This window comes from Anabrus simplex, chromosome 6 (assembly GCF_040414725.1).
Source record: "Anabrus simplex isolate iqAnaSimp1 chromosome 6, ASM4041472v1, whole genome shotgun sequence".
Lineage (NCBI taxonomy): Eukaryota > Metazoa > Arthropoda > Insecta > Orthoptera > Tettigoniidae > Anabrus > Anabrus simplex.
In genome coordinates, this window is record NC_090270.1 from 235,621,052 (window position 1) to 235,645,089 (window position 24,038).

Below are 24,038 nucleotides of genomic sequence, written 5' to 3' on the forward strand. Positions count from 1 at the left end.
AATCTGCTTCCACTTCAAATCTGTCATTTCTTGATGAGAGGTGTATTCTGGTACTCCTTTTTGTTTCCACTTTGTAGCAATCTACTCCAATGATTGGTGCGTTTCTCACTGTGATCGGTAAACCAAGCTGCTTATTTTATAGAACTCCTTTTATTAATTTGACAAAGACCCCAAATCCAATAAGGCTCGAAATGTCGTTCTTCCACGGGCATCTTTCACATCAATTAAAGCCGTTGACAGAAGTATTTGCGATGTTACTTCTTTCATCAAGCTCACATTGACAGACGCAGGTGAATGCTGAGATTCAACACAAAGGTTTATAGGCACTTGGTTTTCTTTAACATTTTGCTTCTGTTCGTTATCTTTCTCTGCATGTAAAAAGTGTTGTGTAAAAGTCCACATTTCTTGCATTTTGATGCTCTACAATTTTTTTCAATATGTCCTGGCTTCAAATAGTTATGACAATCCTTTTTCTCGAAACAGTTTCCTTCTAACTTTGACAGATTGCATAAGTAATTCTTCAGTGTTAATAATGGGATCACTTCCAACACAGATTATAGCTTGCCTGAGTGGTCATCATAACTTTCTTGCTATGTTGTTTGTCCTTTGGATTTGCCTTCGTGTCTAATTCTTGTTTTTACTGTGAAGTAACAGCATATATGATTGGGAACATCCGGTTAAAAATTTCAAGATATCGTCCAACGTTGGCAGCTTTAACATTCTCAGTGAGATTTTATTTTGGTGTAAATAAATATCACATGACATACGTTCACTTCCTTGCATAAAACCACTTTATTGTCGCTGTGTCTATTCCTTAAAAACACACAGTTATACACAATTATACACAACACTACACTATTAAGGGAAACACTCTGAAACTATTTACTTTCGATTCTGTTAAGTTCAGATATCAACAAGTCCTCACGCAGGTTATTCACTTTGCCATCACACAGTCGATTCTGACAGCACAGATTTCAACACTGATTATTCACTTTACCATCACAAAGCAAGACTGACTACACTCTTATTTAAGCCAATTGTGACAATACAGATATCAACTCACTCTAACCCACACTCTACATTCTCGTACTGCACTGTCTCTCTCTCTTTCACTGTCTCACTGACTGATTCACTCACTCGCTATTGGCCTGTCAGCTCAATATATATACCGTTCGACAGTCTAGAAATATACACTTCTGGAAATGTTCTTGTAACACTCTAAATGGAACACATCCGAACATACAAGGAACAATCGATAAACCAGCCTCTCGAATGGAGTAGATCAAACTTGAATGTTCGATTACAGTTTACAAACAAGCATTTAATAAAAGATAATTAACATATATTAAACATATATGTATATATTTGCTTTACGTCGCACTGACACAGATAGGTCTTATGGTGACAATGGGACAGGAACGGCCTAGGAATGGGAGGGAAGCGGCCGTGGCCTTAAGGTACAGCCCCAGCATTTGCCTGGTGTGAAAATGGGAAACCATGGAAAACCATCTTCAGTGCTGCCAACAGTGGAATTCGAACTCACTACCTCCTGGATGCGAGCTCACAGCTGTGTGCCCCTAACCGCAAGGCCAACACGTCCAGGCATAATATTTTAAGGTTTTATAAGAATTAGATTATCTGTAGGATGCTGTACATACGACATCATCTCTTCACCCTTTCCTGCCAGTCTCTTTGCTCAACAAAATCAAATTGCTAGATGAATAGCCAGTGTATCCCATTATTGTAACAGATGCTTCATTGCTTTTAATGAAGCCATGTGAGTTTCAATATGAAATTGTAATTGCATGAGTGATTCAGATGTGTTCTCTTTGAAAACGGCAGGAAACTTGAAAAGTTCGTCTAGATAGGTCACGATCATCATATTTGATCAACACACGTATCTACAAGGAGGTTCCAGGCATTTATGCAGTTTTCTACTGAAATGGTAAAACCTTGAATGACTTTGCGTGCCTTGCCCTGAGGAAGACCGATCAGATATTGATATTTTTCAATACTTCTTAGTTGAGTATCATTATGAATGGTTGATTCAAAACTGTTTCTAAAAAGCAACCATTTTGTGAATTTGCTGCTCAATTACGGTAATTTAATTTCTTATAATTTCTGTATTCTTCTGTTATGATTTTGTGGAACTTCCTGTTGATTGTTAACGGCCATGTTTATTTGAGCTAGCAAATTATTTTGAACATGCTATCCTTCATCTATGGTTGTTTGCAAGTGTATAACTGCACTAAAATAAATACATTCAAATACAGTGAAACCCTGGAATGTGAGTAACTTGGTCTACGAGTGTTTTGCAAGACGAGCAAACATTTTAAATAGATTGTAACTTGATAAGCGAGCGAGGTTCCGCAATACGAGCATCACGTGGGCCTACGTTTTCTGCTCCCCTGTTCGTTTGCTGAATGGATGAACGAGGTCTTTGGTCCTGTAGTGAAGGAATACATTTCAGAAAATAATCTGCCGCTCAAAGTCTTGCTGGTTATGGACAATGACCCTGCTCATCCTCCAGGCCTTGAGACCTTGAGGGTGACTTAATGGAGGAATTCAAGCTTGTTAAGGTTAAGTTCCTTCCTCCAAACACTACTCCACTACTCTAGCCTATGAATCAGCACGTCATTTCAAACTTCAAGAAGCTATACACCAAAGCACTATTTTAGTGATGCTTCCGAAGTGACCGAAGGAACTAACCTTACCCTCCGAGAGTTTTGGAGAAATCATTTCCCCATCGTGTACTGCCTGAAGATCGTCGATAAAGCCTGGGATTGGGTCACCAAGAGAACTCTCACTTCCGCATGGAGAAAGCTGTGGCTGACTGTGCTCTTGGATGTGACTTTGAGGGAATTGTTGGTGACAATGAGCCACCGATTGTCGATGAAATTGTGTCCTAGGGGAAGACCTTGGGGCTGAAGGTGAATGACGTGGACATTGAAGAGCTGGTGGAAGAACATTGCGAGGAACTCACCACCAACGAACTGATGGACCTGCATCACGAAAAACAGGAGGAGGTTATGAACATCTCGTCCGAGGAAGAGGAGGAAAAAGTCAATGGAATCTCTCACTTCAATTGAGATTCGAGAGAAGTGCAAAATGTGGGAAACGGTGCAAAATTTTGCAGAAAAACACCACCCAAATAAGGCTGTAGCGGTGCGAACGATGAATCAGTTCAATGACAATGCAATGTCAGATTTTCGTGAAATCCTCAAAAAGAGGCAAAAGCAACAGTCATTGGACAGGTTCACCGTTGAAGTTGCACGAAAAGAAAACAATTCCAGTGAGCCAAACAACAGTCATTGGACAGGTTTATCGTTGAAGTTGCACGAAAAGAAAACAATTCCAGTGAGCCAACAGATGGCAGTGATTCCGTTAGTGAAATTCGTGCTGCAGAGTAACTCTTCTCATGTCATCTCTCGTCTCCCTCACACCAACAACGATTCTATTATAAGGAAAAGTGCACTTTAATTTGTTTTACGTTATATTTTGTTTTATAAATGCATACCTGCCAACTTTACAAAACCAAAAATCAGGAGAAATCAGGAGATACAATTGGTCAAAACATTTTAAGATTGATTAGTTCTGCTTCTAATGTGAGAGAATCAGCCGTATAGAAAGAGTCCTAGTCCGTTGCCCAGGAGACACCTGGATGTATAACAATATCACAAGAAAATACAACCTACTGGGAGGTTTCTCTTGATGTTGCAAGGTTTTGGGCTCGCATAGTTTAATGTGGCTCTTCGTCATTGCAGTATTTATATTATGTTTTATGTTTTTTCCTTATATTTAATTTTATATATGCTTCTGACACGATATAAATAAATTGGTCAAAACTGCTTATTCTACATGTCATGCGCAATACAATACTATGATATCTTTACAACACTTATTGGCTCAAAGCCCGACTGTTGCTATAACGAGGCTACGAGGCTAAAAATTACACATTTACCTCACAGTAAGTATGTGAATGAGATGATCAGTCTCTGATGAGCCTTCCGAAAATAATATGAACTCATGCTCCGCAAGTATGAATCGGTCATGCACTTAAATGCCATTACTTAGCAAATGCATAGATTAATATATTGCATCAAGCACCCACGCGATTATGCGAAGCGCAATGCTTTTTGTATCAAATAACTAGCTGTTGTACCCGTGCTTCGCAACGGAATTCTAAGAAAGACTGTCCTTATAGTTTTCCCAACTGAAGTCAACAGAGATCATTACAATGACGTCAGTACGAATGTTACGATTAAAAGCAATGCTGTCATATGAAATATTTGCTAAAATGAAAAACAGAACATTTTCTCACTTTTAACCCATTAATGCCCACCGTATATCATACGCAAAACGTGCTTTTCAAATTGTGTTATATCTCCGTCACCGTAACTGTTTTGCAATTTTTAAAGGCATCATTTAGCGCATCAGGGACGCAACTAATGTTTCCTAGCTAATGGCAATGTAGTTTTCCTCCTGTTACGATGATAGTTGGCAAGAAAGTGCGGGTAGTGCGGGAGGCTGACAAAAATGACGCGCCGGTGAGTATTTATAATAATTGGGGAATTGAACTATGAAAAATTAATCATATTTTGGTACATTTGTTACAGATATAGTATGAGGATTTGACTTCATATGATAGTTACCATCTTCACTCATCGAGACGGCATTCAAACACAAATATCCTTTAACGTATGAAATATCATACGCTGGGCATTCGCAACATGAAATTTTTCAATTTCCAATAAAATACAATAACAGGTGGGGAGGCCATTCTGAACATTCTAGACTGCTTAGAAAATTATGATCGCTGTGATGACCCATTTTCAGAAGCAGACAAAATAGGATTAGTGCTTATGGGAGCTGTTGATTGCAATGCCAGTCTGGAAATCGAGGTCAGTGGTGTAAAGAAAGCTCCGTGTGGCTTAGAATAGTGACTCGATGTATGCATTTCTGCAAATTCAGAGCGAATATTTACTACAGGTGATGAGAATCAAATACCACTACAGAAGGCTCCTACAACTACAGAATCCATTGATCGTATCTTCCGAATGGAATAAATCCAGGAATCCACAAAAGAAAGCAAGAAAAGTAAGAAATTAGGTAAACAAGGAGCTTGAGAAGTCAGTCAAGTTTTCAAAGAGAGATGTGCCAGAATGATCATGCGTTCAAGAGTGGAGTGTCAGTAAGTTCATTCTAGTGCTTTGTTCAGTTCCATATGATGAAGTGATTACTAAATGGTGATGGAAAGAATCATGAAAACAAACAATACAATGTTTTCTGTGGTTACTGTTACTAATACGTTTCTGTTGTATTACAAAAACAGTAGGCTTCAAAATTCATTTCAGATCATGCTAACACATCATATGATAGGTGGGAAGTAGCGACTTTCCCCATGAGTATTCCCTGCCCCAGAGGGTTCTGAATTATTTAAATGTCATCTATAAGATCAGTATTCTGTTTTTAGTTTTAATTTATGTTGCAATAAATTATTTTTGTTCTTAGTAAATCATAAATATTTTTGGTGTAATACGTTACCCCCTACTGCCCAGCGTATGATATATCATACGTCAAAAAAATGGTCCTTAAAATTGAAATATTCAGATATTTAAGTATTCTTCCTTCAAGGATCGGTTATACATGTATAATGTTGAAAAAAGTGCAAGAAAACTCGAAAAATATTTTCTGGGCATTAACGGGTTAAAGAAAAGTACCACAGTGTCGATCTAACAGTTCAAAGTTCCAGAGCTAGAATATCCAGGTCGCAGACAGCCGCGAACACTCCTATGTCATTATTCCGTTTAAGATGATGCTTGTTGTTTAAAGGGACCTAACATCTAGGTCATCGGCCCCTAATTATACAAAATGAGATGAACTGTAATGACGATTTAAAAGTCTAAAATCATCCACTGACCAGAATTCAAAACGTGGTGTTCCTCACATAGTGGCTACTAATCATAGGCAAGGCAGAGCTATGGTATTGCTCATAAGAGTGGTACTAATCACAGGTACTGTAAAACAAACCCTGATTCACACACTGTCACTACTAATCACAAATCTATTGTGTACCTAACATAGCGCTACTACACACATTTAAAAGTGACCCAGCGTGTTGGTACTAATTATAAGTAGTCTCATGGTTCTAATTCAAATATCCCTAAGTCGCCCCTTTTAGTAACCTCTTACGACAGGCAGGGAATACCGTGGGTGTATTCTTCGCCTGCGTCCCCCACCCACAGGGAAGGGTGTTTGGTCCGCGAGAGCTATTTTATTTTGCTCAACTCTGCCGGCAAGCCGGTTAGGACTCCCCTATCCACCATCTGGAACGCGCCACATGGTGGTATTACCTCTCCCCCCTGCTACGCCAAAGTAATAGGTTTGTGGTTTAAGTGTGCACACTGCTCATTCCAATCACTGCCTCAGAGTACAGATCGTATAGCTGGAATACTATGATAATCCAGAGGGTTACACACCAGTAGTATGAAAAAATTTATGAACCAGAGGAATGGCAAGCTACAGGAGAGAGACTTAACTCCCCGGCTACTTCCCACCAATATTCAAGCAGTCCGTTATACTAGGTACGCAGCAATAATCCCATCTATCGGGGATAAATGGCAGAAGAATACACAAAGAACATCACAACAAATAATGGTCAATGTAATGTTATTGTTGATCAATTTTATGAGCTGTCTATATTGCAGGCCTTCACATTTGGTTTTCTTCCGACTCTGTAATATTAGAACATCTAATGTAAAGTGAGTCTTCTATTCTTTTATGAATCCCTCTTGTGTTATTATTCAAGCGATCGTTCCTTCATGACTTTTTTCTCACTCTTATAATCATCTTCACAATATTATTATAGTCAGAATGGTAAAACTGAATAGGACATAAATAATCAGAAATTGTACTCTCTATAACTTTTGTTATGTAGTATTTTTTTATACGACCAATTACATAGGTAATTAAAAATTAAATTCTGGCACCTTCCCCTAAACTACCATTTCGAACAGGTTGAATAAAATTATTTATAGCGTAGACTGTAGTTCCTTATTCCCTAACTTCACATATCAATTTTCATTAAATTCTGTTCACCCATTTTCTCGTACCTCGGCGCCGATATGGACTTAGCAACAAAAATCCAAATTCATGAATATCTCTTATCATAGCCGCTACAGTAAAAATGTATAAGACAAATGTAAGGAAATTTAATAATTTATAACTTTATTATTATTAATGTTTATTATTTTTCTCGAGATCTACAGTAAACAAATACCCTTTTGATCTGATAAATGAGAAAAATAACAATGTACAACCTACAGCCATATTTAAACTAAAATGATGTAACAAAAAATGCTGATAAATGGCCATGCACAACTCCTTTACGGAGATCCAATGGCCACTGCATTATGGCAGTAACAGCACATGTATTTACAAACAGGCAAAATTAAATTGTTAGAATATAATGGCAAAATTAAATGCAGTAAGACAAACTAAAATGATATGAAATGCGCCACTCATATGAGCAAAATTAAATGACAATGAACGACAGATGCTGATACCAGCTGACTTGACAGTGTTGCGTACCCACTGGGGTTACGCAACATTAACACTGTCCCAGATTGTCTGCCTGAGTCAGCTAGTCTGGCATCACACTTCCACTCCTAGCTAACCCAGGCAAGATCGCGTTTACTGCTGAGTTGAATTAATAAATTTCATAGTTTGTCCGTATTGAACCAAGATTACAACTTTTATTATAATTTGGATCCACCTTATTCAATACATAAAAACTGTTGTTTAGATAAAATTACAATATATATTTCAATCAGAACTAGTTTTGACGCCCTTTTTGCGTCATCGTCAGCTGATATAGGTTCTTGGAAAAATTGGCAATCACATAAGTTCATCTACGTCAAATTGAACACAATTTAAAACCATATTAACAACCTAAAACTGTGTTGCAATTATACTGTTTCAAAGTCCATATTTTCTACAAGTCCGAGACTTGCGAGTCTTAAACCTTAAATTGATGAAAACATATGTAAACCAGTTTGCTCACTAATAAACTAACGTGGATTTAAAAGAACAACAACTTAAAAATAAAATAGTCTTGAAGAAACATTTAGCTTAATTTAACACTTTTCTTAAAACGTGACGTAGAATCGTATTAAAATTCTTCAATAAAATCTTCAGAGTCGATTTAATGGAGCAATCCTAGTGAGGTGGAAACGAGCAATCGGTCCTTTAAGATGTTAACAAGTACAACGTTCCCAGTTCAATGCGGACCTGAAATAATAGGAATCTAATAAACTATCGCTTAACTGAAGAGGCAAAATATAAAATTACGTCTTATAACGTAAACGTTTTTACGTGACTCACCTCAAATGATCGCTATCCATGCAAAGCACAATGAAGCCTAGCGAGCAGTGTTGTGTTAGTAATCAAGTGTCCAAGGTTGGTCTGGGCCGAAGGGGAGAAATAGGGGAAAGCGGGAGGAGCAACTGAGGAGCGGCAACCTGTTGGAACTCTGGAGGGCGTGGTTGTAGAAAGCAACTAGTAAAGCTATTACGCATAATATAAAACACCGTCCTATTGACCGGGATACATACGAGGGCGGTTTGAAAAGTTCTTAGAATCACCGCTAGATGTCAGTGCTAGAGCAACGAGGTTCCCGCGCAATAATCACACATCCTTTGTGAGTGAACACGTGACACGTCAGTGCTCTAGCTGCAGGAGTGTGGTAGTGACGACTCTTTGTTGTTGTTCCCGCTTAGTGATTTGTGACAATGGAAAAAACTGAGATTCAAGCAGTGATTAAATACTTTGTAAAGAAAGGTATGAAAGCAACAGAAATTCATGCCGACTTTCAGAACACACTGGGGGACTCTGCTCCTTCATTTTCAACTGTTGTCAAGTGGACCAGCGAGTTTAAATTTGGTCGGGAGAGCTTGGATGATCTGCGTAGTGGATGGCCAAAAAGTGTTACAACCTCAGAATTTATTGCAAAAGTGCATAAAATGGTCATGGACGATCGTCGACTGAAAGTGCGGGAGATTGCTGAAGCTGTAGGGATGTCTTCTGAACGGGTATATTATATTTTAACCGAAGAATTGGGTATGAAAAAATTATCCGCAAGATGGGTGTCGCGGCTCTTGACAATGGATAATAAACGCACCAGATTGGAAATGTTCGAACAAAGTCTGGCCCGTTTTCAGTGCAACCAACAAGATTTTTGCGCCGGTTTGTGACTACAGATGAAACTTGGGTCCACTACTATACCCCAGAGACAAAACAGCAGTCAAAGCAGTGGGAACATGCTGATTCACCACCACCAGCCGAAAAGGTCATGGCCTCAGTTTTCTGGGATGCAAAAGGCATTCTGCTGATAGATTATCTTCCTACTGGCCAAACAAATACGGGGCAATACTATGCAAACCTCCTAGACCAAGTACAGTAAAAGATATGTGAAACAAGGCCTGGTTTGGCAAGGAAATAAGTCATCTTTCATCAGGACAGCGCTCTGCCGCACACAAGTGTTGTTGCCATGGCAAAACTTCATGAACTGGGGTACGAATTGTTGCCACATCCACCTTATTCACCTGATTTGGCACCATCAGAATTTTATCTATTTCCCAAGCTGAAAATTTTCCTCGGTGGACGGAGATTTTCTACAAGGGAAGAACTGACAGCCGAATTGGAGAGGTATTTTTCAGGCCTGGAGGAATCTCATTTCCGAGATGGGATCAAGGCATTGGAACATTGCTGGACCAAATGCATTACTCTAAAGGGAGGCTATGTTGAAAAATAAAAGCAGTTCCACCGAGGTAAGATACTTATTCTAGTACATTCCGGGAACTTTTCAAACCACCTACGTACATTTTAAAAAACTCAGTAAGGAAATCAAAAAGAATATTTGATTTTTCAGAAATTTCATTTAAATTAAGGTTTGGATTAAAATACTGATCCAGGTGTATATAGCAACCTTCCGTAACAGCCAGCAAACTTCCTTTTCCTAAGTTCTCCAAGATCTCAATGTCCTGTTCTATAGATGTGAATTTATGCTTTAGATCATGTACATGCTGGCCTACCGCAGAAAATCTGTTATATTTTATTGCATTGGTATGTTCCGTGTATCTAATTTTAAAACTTCGTCCTGTTTGACCTAGATATGTGCACCCACAGTCGTTACATATAAATCTATACACACCCGATTTGGTATATGGGTTCGATCTATTAACTGAGGCTGAATTGTGCAATACAACTGTATTATTATTATCAGTACGAAGCGAAACCTTGACATTATGTTTCTTGAAAACATTAGTAAACATATATATATATATATATATATATATATATATATATTCTTATTATAACTTTACTAGTTGCTTTCTACGACCACGCCTTCTGGAGCTCCAACAGGTTGCCGCTCCTCAGTTGCTCCTCCCGCTTTCCCCTATTTCCCCCCTTCGGCCCAGACCATCCATAGACACTTGATTACTAAAACAACACTGCTCGCTAGGCTTCACTGTGCTTCTCATGGACAGCAATCTTTTGAGGTGAGACACGTAAAAACGTTTACGGTATAAGACGTAATTTTATATTTTGCCTCTACAGTTAAGCGATAGTTTATTAGATTCCTATTATTTCAGGTCCGCATTGAACTGGGAACATTGTACTTGTTAACATCTTAAAGGACCGATTGCTCGTTTCGACCTCTCTAGGAATGCTCCATTAAAGTGACTCTGAAGATTTTATTGAATTATTTTAATACGATTCTACGTCACATTTTAAGAAGAGTGTTAAATTAAGCTAATGTTTCTTCAAGACTTTTTTATTTTTAAGTTGTTGTTCTTTGAAATCCAGGTTAGTTTATTAGTGAGCAAACTGGTTTACATATGTTTTCATCAATTTAAGGTTTAAGACTCGCAAGTCTCGGACTTGTAGAAAATATGGACTTTGAAACAGTATAATTGCAACACAGTTTTAGGTTGTTAATATGGTTTTAAATTGTGTTCAATTTGACGTAGATAAACTTATGTGATTGCCAATATATCCAAGAACCTATATCAGCTGACGATGACGCAAAAAGGCGTCAAAACTAGTTCTGATTGAAATATATGTTGTAATTTTATCTTAACAACAGTTTTTATGTATTGAATAATAAGGTGGATCCAAATTATAATAAAAGTTTTACTACTGAGTGCGCTGACTTTTCTGTTTACACAAGGCACTCCTCTATCATTTAAATTCCTTAATGACATTCTTACACTTACTCAATCTGCAGTGCTGTACTACCTCTATTACCTCACAAGCATTGAACCGCTTAGAGTTCCAGCTTGTCCTCAATTGAGCAATGAGAAGGCAGTCCAACGTTTCGACCTCTTCAACTATATACTCTGCCAAATTTACTTCCAATTTCCATTACATGCCTTCTTCACTCAATAACTTACTTACTGTTCTATTTACTCCTATGCCATATACTTATATCCAATATATCTCCTCTGATAATTACACAACGAACATCAAATACCAACTAATCCTTACACCAAATATTCACTTTTCTCATCCCCACACCACCATAAACAACCTCTAAACAAATAGCACCATCAATTAACCCACTAACTGCTTTTCCACATTACGTACAAACTTACAAATAGCACCCTACATATACCTCCATCATTACACCAATTATTCACTTTTCTTAGGCTTCAAATTGCCTTCAAGCTTTCATTGTCAATATATCAATTATTCACTTTTCGCACCTTATACCACCCTATTCATCAATTCACTATTCATACCAAATACATATTCACATAACTTTGCCATACATCGTTCCTAAACCTAATAAACAACACACTAATTACTTGCCACATTTCCTTACAATTCATACCAAACGCATATACACCTAGAATTGTCAAACATCACTCCTGTATCCAATAAACAACACACTGATTACTTTAGCAATTCCCTTATACCTCCCATTCGCCTCTTATTCCTACATCATACCAAACACAGATTCATATACAAGTAACATAAAAATTACCATAGCCCATTTCACAAGGACACCACATCTACCAAAAACTCCATCCAACTCCACAATCATTCACTTACACTTAACATTTCAAATCAGTTCCAAATTACCTTACTATATATCAGTTACTGTACCTATTATACCACCACAAACCACAGTCACCATTCACTTACACTTAACACTCCAAATCAATTCCCAATTGCCTTACTACATACCAATTACAACTTACACCATTAATTCACTATACCTATTTACCAACACGTACCACAATCACCGTCAAATTCACTATATTCTCATCCCTTTCAACACTTAAATTCTGCCATTACGTCTTCCACCACTTCTCCCTCTCCAAACTTAAATTTAGTTTCATTATACAAACACGTAAACCACCGATCACGTAGCGTCATATCCACTATACTCTCTCCTCCAAAACATATTTACTACAACTACTTACTAATATTATTAGAGTTTTTTCTTCTTGTTACAATACCCTCTTCATTTCGTTTTAATCCCCACAGTTCACATAAGCTCCTGTTCCTTCCAAAGCTGCAATGTGTTTCTGGTTTTAGACAAAAGCCTACACAAATTCCCAGCACTTTTCCATTCCGCCACTATCCACCTCAAAAGCTTATCTTCATTGCACGGATGAGAAATCCACTCCAACTGATGTTTGTTAAACATCCGTCTCTTTTCCAGCATTCCTTTACACTCTGTCAGCAAACGAAAGTCTTTCCTTTCTTCACCACATAATACGCACAACGTATTTACTTTTAACTTAGTCCAACCTTTGTTAACATATACACCTAACAACCACCAGATTAATCCCTTCTCACCCCCCTATTTACATTTGCCACACTAAGATTTATCATCTGATTTACTCTCAGAAACACTTTTATCCTCGTCTTTGAATTGTGCGATTTTTTTTCTTTCGTTGCGTGAGGTTATGTTTGTCAGTGATTTATCCAAGTTAATTATTTGAACATTGTAAATGCACCTTGTTGGATACATTTCGGAAATAGTTTTTTCCATGGCATTTGAAAGGTTTAAACTATAAATCGAGGTGATTGCATGTATTAATAGGTCTTAGAATACTTCGTGACGCGGCAAGTGTTTACATTTCTGAAGTACGAGAGAAGTGCCATGGCGGGAAATCGTACAAGGATAGAGTCATAGGAAAGTTCGATTTTAAGGGCATTGGGTACTTTCTGTGTAAATACAACGCATCTAAAATGCATACAGTATAGTAATTCAATTAATAAAGCACTTGCACATGGAAGCAAGCATAGATTTCTCCTCGTCTTTGAATCGTGCTTTCTTTTTTCTTTCTTTCGTTGCGTGAGGTTATGTTTACCAGTGAGATATCCAAGTGCATTATTTGAATGCTGTAAACGCACCTTCTTGAATACATTTTGGAAAGAGTTCTTTTTTCATGGCATTTGAAAGGTATAAACAGTGAATCAAGGTTAACTGCATGCAGTAACGGGCCTTAGAAAATTTTGTAACGCGGCAAGGGTTGGTGCTTCTGAATTGCGAATTGGCAGTTAATTCGAAATCACGTAATTCGCAGTCCGATTTTTGAGTCCCAACGACTTCGAATTAACGAGGTTTTACTGTATCCACTATTTGACTTTGGTAGGCCAACTGTAGGATCCGGTCCCCTACCCCTTCTCTTAATCTACACCAGTAACCAAGAACTCTTTTTAAAATATCGATCTTTATATACTCCTTACACAGCATCTTCACACCCGCACTCACTGTGCACAAGGGTAGGCCTGTAACAATCTTGCAGAACCTACTCTAATATCACACACTCTTTTTTTACTCCCCAAACCTCCGAAGCATATAGCATTTTACCCTTAACTACCGTGTTGAATACCATACTTTGTATAGCACAGCTTCCTCCCCTAAATTTTTTTCCCAATATCCTATTTACTGAGAGTGCTGCCTGGGCTTTCTATTCAATACGCCTAATCTGCTCCATCCAACTACCATTTCTACTCAGCATCACCCCCAGGTACTCCATCTTTTCCACCACCTCAATCTCTTCCCCGTTTATTGTCCACTTTACACCCGGTTTGAATATCTCTTATCATAGCCGGTACAGTAAAAATGTGTAAGACATAAATGTTAGGAAATTTAACAATTTATAACTTTAATTATGTAGTATTTATCGATAACGCCAATAATAACATAAATATGTGAGAATTAAATTTTAGGCCTTCCCCTAAACTACCATTTCACTCAGCGTGAACACAATTATTTATAGCATAGATTGTAGCGACTTATTCTCCGACTTTATACACCGATTTTCATTAAATTCTCTTCAGCCGTTTTCTTGTAAAGCGTGTACCTACATACATACACACATACATTCAGACATTACGGAAAATTAAAACGGGCATTTCTCCTCATTACTGTGGTCACGACCGGTACAGAAATGTCATTCTTTTTTATTTTGTTAGGGCCGTCTATGGACCACGGTGCTTGTGTTTTAGCTGTTTCTTGATGTCATCGTCATTGCTTACCACAATTGGTATTCTTAGAGGTTGGTTTGGCAGCTGTTTTCTTCTTGGTACCTCGAGCTTTTCTGATGGCCCAGTAGTCCTTCATTTTCCGGCTAAATTCAATCTTACGTTCCTCAGACCATTTCCTGGTCTAAATATCATTCATTATAAATTCTGAGCAATGTACAGACACTCCTATTTTATTTATATTGAGATAAATTAAAATTAGTCAGAATTGTCTCCAAATGGCTCCTAAAATCTCTAGAAAAGTCACTAGTCGTTATCACTGAAATTCTATCACTAAATTACTAAAAAAGGCTCCATATCTAGCGACTGATCTCTAGAATCAACTAGACTGATGTGAACAAACACGAACATAGCACGCGAGAACAAGAGATTGACGATCGATATACGCGTCGCGACATACAGGTTTCAATAAACATAGCACATTCACGAACATTTCTCGCATTAATAAACGTAGATATTTTGTTTGAAAGCGGCCAATGAGCGAAGGACTTCCAGCCACTCACGTAAACAAGCTGAAATGGCGGGTTTTGAAAACAAATGATTGAAGTTCATAAAAAAATAAGCTAAAATCGGGAGAAATAATAGAATAATCGAGAAGCGGGAAAAACTGTTGAAAATCAGGAGACTCCCGCCTAAATCGGGAGAGTTGGCAGGTATGGAAATGGTATGCGAATAAATATTTGTGTGTTGTGGACGAATCATCCGCGTTTCAATTGTTTCTTTTGGGAAAATTTGCTTTGATATACGAGCGCTTTGGATTACAAGCATGTTGCCGGAACGAATTATGCTCGCAATCCAAGGTTCCACTGTAGCTCTTGCTCTCATCATAAGTTATGGATTTCATTATGGTCTGTATTGACAATTGATGGCTATCAAAGGGTAGAGAAGCGTCCACCAATTCAATACCATTAGCTTAATATAATTATATAACTGGTACTAGTTTTGACCCCACATACATTGGGTCATCTTCAGCCATGATCCAATTGGGAAACATATGCTCACATACACTTAATAATAAAGAAACAATCTGGTATGTCTCAATTTAAAATCGAAGTCTAAGTCTGACACCACATCCAAAACTGAAACCAAATGACACATCAAAACAGCTGCGGCTGTTGCCGAACTATATCGTCGCTCCTACATCAAACAAACGTTCCTGATTTGATCTGGGAGTTGGCTTTCCCCATCTGCATAGTCAAGCCACTTGATTTACAAATTATGTCTTGCTGAATAGTAGTATGGATAATGGTTTGTATGTAGCTTGAAGGGGAACATACATAACTTGAATAAGTATTCCTTTTCATCAGAAGTAGTGATCTATTGTTTAACTTGGTTTGAAGTGAATGAAAAGAAAGTATTTGAAGTAAATTATTGAGGAAAGAAGGGAAGCTAGAAGATGGAGATTAATATACACCTATATGAGACTCGCCCCTATGTTCCTCGTAAATTGAGTGCACTTGGCACAGACACCAACACCAGACTGACTGTTAAGAAGGAACAGGAGTATAGCTTATGATGGCAGGGGCTGGAGGAGGGATGTGTGAGGACCCTGAGTGGGGGGCAGGTAAGTAGGGATGAAATGATTGGTGGACTTAATGTGTCTTTTCTTCTTTTATACTTTGTGTATATAGGAATGATCATATCAAACACAATATTAAGTTTTTCATTTATTTCATTAACCATACCTGAGATGCAAAAGGGCTTATGTCCTACTTTAATACTTTGGAATAAGACCTTTTACTTCTCAAGTACAGTTATTATGGTTCAAAATGAATGTTATCCAATATGTTGAGCTGAATGCCCTTCTTATCCACGTTCAATATGCTTGCACTTGGTCAACTGATGTAAAATTATGTTTTAAGACTGTCATGTGTTGTGCCATGGCAGAGAAACAATTGTACTGGCCTTCGATTCAGAGGGTTCCGGGTTCGATTCCCGTACGGGTCGGGGATTTTAAACTTAATTGGTTAATTCCTACGGCACGGGGGCTGGGTGTATGTGTTGTCTTCCTCATCACCTTGGCGAGCCGAACCCATACTGGGATATCCCGGCACTAAAAAGCCACACGACATTTCATTTCATTTTGGTCCAAATTGTCCCACTCCTCAATGGTGATTTGGCGTAGATCTCGCCGAGTGGTTGGTGGGTCATGACATCCATAAAAATCCTCCTTTAATATTTCCCAGACATGTTCAATAGGACTCATGTCTGGCAACACAGCGGTCAATCTAGTCTAGCGTTATAGCGATCAGACAGGAAGTCATTAACAAGAACCGCACGATGGATGCAGATATTATTGTCCACAAAAATTCTCTTCCAAAATGCTGGCAATACGGTATCACTATGGTTCAACAGCTGTCAGCCCCCTATCGTACAGGCAATGCCCTGCAAGACTAGGAGTGACACAGGGCGATCCCACATAATGCCTTAATGCCGCCCCAAAACATCACGGAACCACCACCTTCTGCAGGTGCTGGACAGTGTGTTTGAGACATGAAGTCTGACCAGACTGCCTCCAAACATGTTGCCAACGATCGTCTGCAACAAGACTTATGCAATACTCATCGGTAAAAAGGACTTTGTGCAGATTCTGAAGAGATCATTCAACATAATGTTGGGCCAATCAGTACTGCATCCCACAATCTGTAGTTTTGAGAGCTGGGATTTGCCATGGGCGTCAATAGGTACCTTGCGCAACCTTTTCCTGACAGAGTTGAAATGAATGCGGCAACCTGTGGGTACACTGAAAATTATTATTCAACATGGTGGCATTGCATTCAGGGTTCCTCCTAGCTGAAATTTGAACAGAACGGTCATCAACTGCAGTGGTAGCCTTCGGACGACTTGTGTGAGGTAAGTCGTCGAAAGTTCCTGTCTCCCTGCATGTTCAAACTACATCACCTATTTTACAGCCCACATATTGAGCAACTGCTCTTGTTTACCATCCTTCTCGATATGTGATAATGTGTATATGTTCACATGTCGACACTGCATGTCATGCCATCGTAGACACTCACCACACTTCTTGGAACACACTTCTAATGCTTCCGCACTAGTGCGACAACTTCAACTGAAATATTGCCACCCCTCTGAGACTGGTGTTCTGCCTGTGGGTTGAGGTATATGCAGTTGTGAGTATGCCTTTAAATATCCCAAGGGTCATCCTTTCAGTCTGAACAGGAAAGGCCAAGATAGCAACACCGTTAAATAATACACGTGGGTGATGCAAAACTTTCTTTAGTGTGTTATTTGTGCCTTTCTTGCATGCACTTCATGATCCTGAGAAATATTTGCAATAATGTGACTTAAATGTATTGAGAGAATCATAACCATGGACTATAACTTTATGTTTCATGTTAAATATTATATAGTTTCACCTTGGTTTCTATGTTCACAAAATTGAAGCGTTTATACCAACACGACAATTTCATACTTCACTTTGCTGCAAACCTTTTAGATGTTTGTGCAAATACCTTTCTAAGGCGGATTTCAGAACCCCTCAGGAATCAGATACATGGGGTGTGGTTGGTGTTGCATCAACCGTAGTGATTATCTAACTCACTACATCACTACAAAAGAACTATGAAAACAACCTATTACCAGACGATAATGCAAATAGCCTGACAAGACAAAGCTTTATACTAAAACCACAAACTGTTTGGGCAGTCAAAGTGCATTCTCCATTTCAATATAGCTTCTCTTGCATACAAAGTTGACTGAAACCTCCCAAGTGAAGGGTAGGGAGCTGAGCATCCAAGAAAACTTACCTGCACAGCAGCTATCCTTCTGTCTCCAAGATGGGTGAGTTTGATCTTGACTGAGATAGGCAACATTTTTGAACGATTAATTGTAACTTTTTTCTGCTACTTGTTTAATGTTGTGCTAACACATCAAAGGTTGTCAGCGATGGAAGGATGGAGACAAGGCTAGGAGAGGGAAGTTAACAGCCATGGCCTTAAGAGACAACACCAGCATTTAACTGGTGTGAAAATGGGAAACAACGGAAAACCATCCTCAGTGTGATCTGAACCCACTATCTACTGAAATCAAGCTTACAGCTGCTGACCTTAACCATATGGCCAACTTGCTCGGTTCTAAATGCAACAAATCTATGTCTTGGCTTCTGAAAATTTACAGAACTCATGCAGGTCAAAATTCTGATAATCTGGCAGCTCTTAAAATCTACTGTTATTGAAGGGGTATTTATTAAAATTTCAGTACAATTTTAAACCTCACTTTAGAAAGAAAACCACCTTTAAGGCAAAAGTTACTATTCTTCCCATAATGATCTCTACTAACTCCACTCCCTTGCAGAATGGTTCCATCTTTCCATTCTTTCAACCGGAAGGAATAACAAAATTGTCTAAGCCTTCTGCCTCCAGTAAGCATTATCACAGCTGGTTTTTTGAAATTGTAGCTTTGACTGGTAAGTACTCCTAAATGTTAATAATCTCTCAAAACTGGCGACAGAACATCAGATGCCTAACCACCTACAGTACCCAGATGATCCGACCTCTGATCAAATAAAATGTTAACAACAATTAAAAATACATTTTGATGCTGAAAGTTTATGTAGTGACTTAAGTCTCCTCGGGAACTACAGGGCTTTAAACAAATGTGATATTTTAACAAAACAATGATTCATCAGCAGAATAGCTTATTCTCCTGCATATTACTTGTACTGTAAGTTCACATGGGCAGTATGTAATACTTACAGTGTAGTACTTCAGCCTCTTCTTGTCTAAATGGATGATGTTGGTACAGACACCATTCAAGAAATCTTGCGAGTGAGATATTATGACCAGGATGCGCTTATACCTGTAAACCAAGAACTTCTCATTAACAGCTCACAAACAATGGGTTCTCAATAGTTGGAAGTTTTGAAGAAAACTTACGTTTTGAGTTCTTCTTCCAGCCATACACAAGCATCTAGATCCAAGTGATTGGTGGGCTCGTCAAGAAGTAACAAATGGGGCTTGACATACAAGGCTCGGGCCAGGGCAATTCGCATACGCCAACCACCTGCACGAGACAATAATGACTTATATAGATTTACAAGATGTTACAAGACCATCCCATTCCTTAACTCATGTATTTGCACATTTCACAGCATTGCAAAACTCCAGCATAATAAAATGCAACCAGGCCAAGTATCTGTAATCACAATCACTTTCACATGTTGGCCTTGGCAAAACCTATCTCTCTCTTCCCATCTGTAGCATGGTCATATGACAAGTTTGTTTGGAAGCATGTTGTACAAACATTTCATGCATTGCAATTGACTCCCTTGACATCCCAACTAGTTTCACACATTCTTGATTAGAAATAACCAAGGAAGTAGATTACGGTAACTTCAGGCAGGCATCTTATAGACACTTCAACTGCACATTAGAGGCATTGAACAAATGGAACACAGCCCTTGGGTGCAGTGTATCATTAGGATATTTCTGTGTGGTAATATCATAAAATATAATGCATGTTCTTGTTGTTGTTGTTGTTGTTGAAGGAGCAAACAAACTATTATCAGACCTTAATTATGATGAACCTCATCCTATAACTATTTCCAAAGTAACTGATGTTATGCATGTAAGCAATTGGTACCAGCATGAACACAAGGCTTTGAATACAGTGACGGACACAAGACTGATGGAGTATGCCAAACCTGCTTAAAGTGCTACATTAACACACAAATAATGCTACTGACATATTAATGGCAATCCAATTTTGGAAAGAGGGGAGAGAAAAGGAGGCCCTCTCCCCACTATCAGTTTATTTAAAAAAATTACTGCTGTAACCAAACATTTCTTATTTTCTTAAATCCAATGTAAGTGAATAATACGAGACATGAGGACGCTTGTTACATAAAAGAAGATTAAAAACAACACTTCAAGATAGTGAAAGTCATTGGAAGAACTGGAAAAATGGTCTTCCATAGAGACCAATTCTTTTCAATATTTACACTAATGGTCAAATTACTGGACTGAATACCAAACATTCTCCTATTTGAATGATTGATTGATGATTTATATATCCTGGTAAGAATAAGACCAGGTGGTCTTCTCTTATGTTAACCAATTTAATGCACCATTTATAAAGTTCTTCATGACTATATATGTACATACCTACATTATAACAACCTGTTAACTGCAATTATTAAAAGAACATAAGACTATAAATAGACATCAATACTGTGTCTTACCTAATAAACCATTTTAAATGAATTATGCATAACAAAGTAGTAATTAATAATATAAAATAAGTAATGATTTCATAAGCTCCATGGCTAAATGGTGTGCATGCTGGCCTTTGGTCTACAGGGGTCCCGGGTTTGATTCCCGTCAGGGTGGGGAATTTTAACCACAATTGGTTAATTCCGCTGGCATGGGGGCTGGATGTATGTGCCTTCTTCATTACCATTTCATCATCTTGATATGCAGGTTGCCTACGAGCATCAAATCAAAAGACCTGCACCTGGCAAGCCGAACTTGTCCCTGGACACTCCCGGCACTAAAAGTCATATACCATTTAATTTTTTCATTGGATAAGTAATTAATAACTAAGTTACCTAACTAAACTAAAAAGTTACAAAAAATGTAAAAAACTATTTGAGTTAAGATTATGTATGAATTTGCTGATGACCTTTGTGTTGGAACTCAGTTCCGATCATTTTGGGCTGAAGAATCTAGGCTGCAGAACTACCTCAATGAATTGTCTATGTAGTACAGGGACAACTACCTTATGCCAAATCCTAGGAAAAAATATGTTACACTTATCCATTTATGTAATCATGCTGCAAATCATGAACTTAATCAGTTGGGAAAGAAGGCAACTTGAGTTCATCCCTATTCTCAAATACCTTGGAGTTAAGCTTGATCAGACTGCTACTTTTAGAGAACATTATCATTCTGTCAGTATGAAGGTCAGCCAGGAAAAGTTTACTATGCATGCTAACAGGGTCCAACTGGGGAGCATATCCAGCAACTGTATGAGCTACATCCTTGGCACTTTCGTTCTCTACACCCGAGTATGGTTGTCCTAGGTGGGCCAACTCTGTCCATTCCAAGAATGTGGATATTGCTTTGAACAATACATGGAGTACAATTTCAGTCCACTTTAAACCAACAAACGTTGAAAAGCTATACGATACTTGTGGCCTTCAATCCACTGGAAAGTAGCAGCTCAAACTGAGAAACTCAAACAAGACATGCACACTCATCATCCTCTCTATGGTCACGAACTAGTACAGCAGCATCTCAAGGCAGTGAGGAATTTCATAACAGCAGGGCAGTTCCAGCCACATAAAGCATTCTTAGGAATCAATACTGGCAGCATCAGTCCACACAATGAGACTGGAATCGGCCAACAGAAGGAACACCAGCACATACTTTGCAATCTTGGCCTGCCTGAACCTCAGAATTGGAATGCCTAGAACCAAGGCTACACCCAAAAGATGGGGTTACACACAGAATGCAGATTGTGACTGGTGCAATTCAAGATCTTGAGCATTTGTTTCACTGTCCAAACTGCCCTGTGGAAATCCAACTTGAAGACTTCATATAGTCGGTGATTAAGCTATTGTGGCTGTTTCATAATGGAGCATGTTCAGCATTTGAGGATATCATCAGATAAAAAATCATTATTTTCAGCAACTTTCTGAACATTCACTAAGAATTTCACAATCAAATGTAAAATGTTAATTACCAATATCTACACCCGTATGCCTCATACAAAGTGAATCAGGCATACAAGTTGGCTAGCAAATCACAGAGGTGGCACCTTCAGGTATCTTGTGACCTTGGCTTATTTTTGTTCGTTTCTCAGTCTCATCAAAGCTGTGACGAATTCAAAAGTGATTTGCATGTTTACATGTTAAATGTTTGAATTGTTGTTATACAGTAATAACACCACAAATTTTCAGCAGAAACGAAACACAGAAGGGTTGCAGCGATTTCAGATGAACTGGGAAAATTACAATCGGAACGAATCAAAAAGTACTGGGCAGATCACAAGAATCAAACAGTACAACATTCAAAGAGATACTGAACAAGGAATGACTCATGTAGGTCAATATGGCCAGCAAAGATAATAATAATAATAATAATAATAATAATAATAATAATAATAATAATAATAATAATAATAATAATAATCATAATAATAATAATAATAATCATAATAATAATAATAATGCAATGCGACAGCACATATTACAACAACAGATTTTTAAGTATGATACATATGCGATTACTAGAGACGAGAATTATAGGCACTAAAAATAGTTAAAATAGGCAGGCATATAGGCTCTTAAATTAGTCAAAATAGGCATGTAAATACGCACTAACGTGTAAAATATGCAACAAAACAGGCATGAAAAAATACACGCGCAATTATTATAAAAGGAATTTACAACAAGCAATGTTTCAATGTTTTCTGGTAACAATCTTCTTCTCCTGTCAGACAGAAATTTTGTACCGAGAGAAATCTCTCAACATCACTGGAAGTGATTGAACAAAACTTCAATGAAGCCACTTCATTTGGTTTTAGTTCAACTGCTGAATCTACCTCACCTCGCAGCACCCTGGCCCTTTTACTGTCGTTTCCCATCATGGATTCTGCAACAGGACTCTTATGGAACTGTTTGGTGACAGCGGCTACCTTCCCAGAGGTTCGGTCAAAATTTATCCCGACTTCTTCCACAACCCTAAATGACTCCACCCGGGGAAAGCCACTCGCCTCCAACTCGGTGAATGCTCCCGGCAGCTTGTTGAAGCCTGAAGATGCTCCAGTTTATGCAGGGGGATATTAGCTCCCACCATTGCAGTGCACAGGTCTATAGAAAATTGTTGTTAGTCGCTGTTCACAGTGGACTGGTAGAACAGCTGCGACGACAACGCTTTCTGTACTCGTGTCAAATGCATCACAGTATTTCTATGTAGATCTATAGGTATCTTTTCACATTTGATCTGGAAAATAATAAAATTGACTTAAATTACCATGTTCTTTTATATTCCTACAGCTGGGCTAATAGGGATGTAGGCAGAGAAAGATCGCGCCAGATAGCGCTCGTGTACTACTGGGTAAGCGCAAGGCGATCATCTTATGTTTATCCCAGTCAGCTGCGAGTAATGTATAGAATATGACAGACATTTCTGAGCTAAAGCCGATTGTATCTTCTCTAGTTTTACTCCAAGACTATATTAATTAATTGTATAGGTATATCCCCTGGTATATTAGGGACGATTTTCAGTGTTTAAGCCTTAAACAGCTGTAAAATGAGCTACGGACCAGAAACGCTAAAACTAGTGAGAGGAAGGAAGAATTAGTACCGGTACAGCGGTAATTAGAAAATTCTAACACGCTTTATTATCCAAATAATGAATAGGAGTCAGCATGTCTTTTCCTTAAGATAACAATTACTTGAGTATTGTACATTGATAAATACAAAATATAAATGTACCTCCACAAGACTTAAA

General features: G+C 38.3%; 1 protein-coding gene across 1 annotated transcript in view; it reads right to left on the reverse strand.

Moving 5' to 3' along the window:
- LOC136876379 (ATP-binding cassette sub-family F member 2) overlaps nucleotides 1-24,038 on the reverse strand; it is a 237,125-nt gene that overhangs the window by 125,372 nt on the left and 87,715 nt on the right. Inside the window, exons 6-7 of the mRNA XM_067150277.2 lie at nucleotides 19,461-19,587; nucleotides 19,281-19,383 (exon numbers count right to left, since the gene is read on the reverse strand). Coding sequence (XP_067006378.1) covers nucleotides 19,281-19,383; nucleotides 19,461-19,587 — 230 coding nt within the window. The remainder of the gene's footprint in view (nucleotides 1-19,280; nucleotides 19,384-19,460; nucleotides 19,588-24,038) is intronic.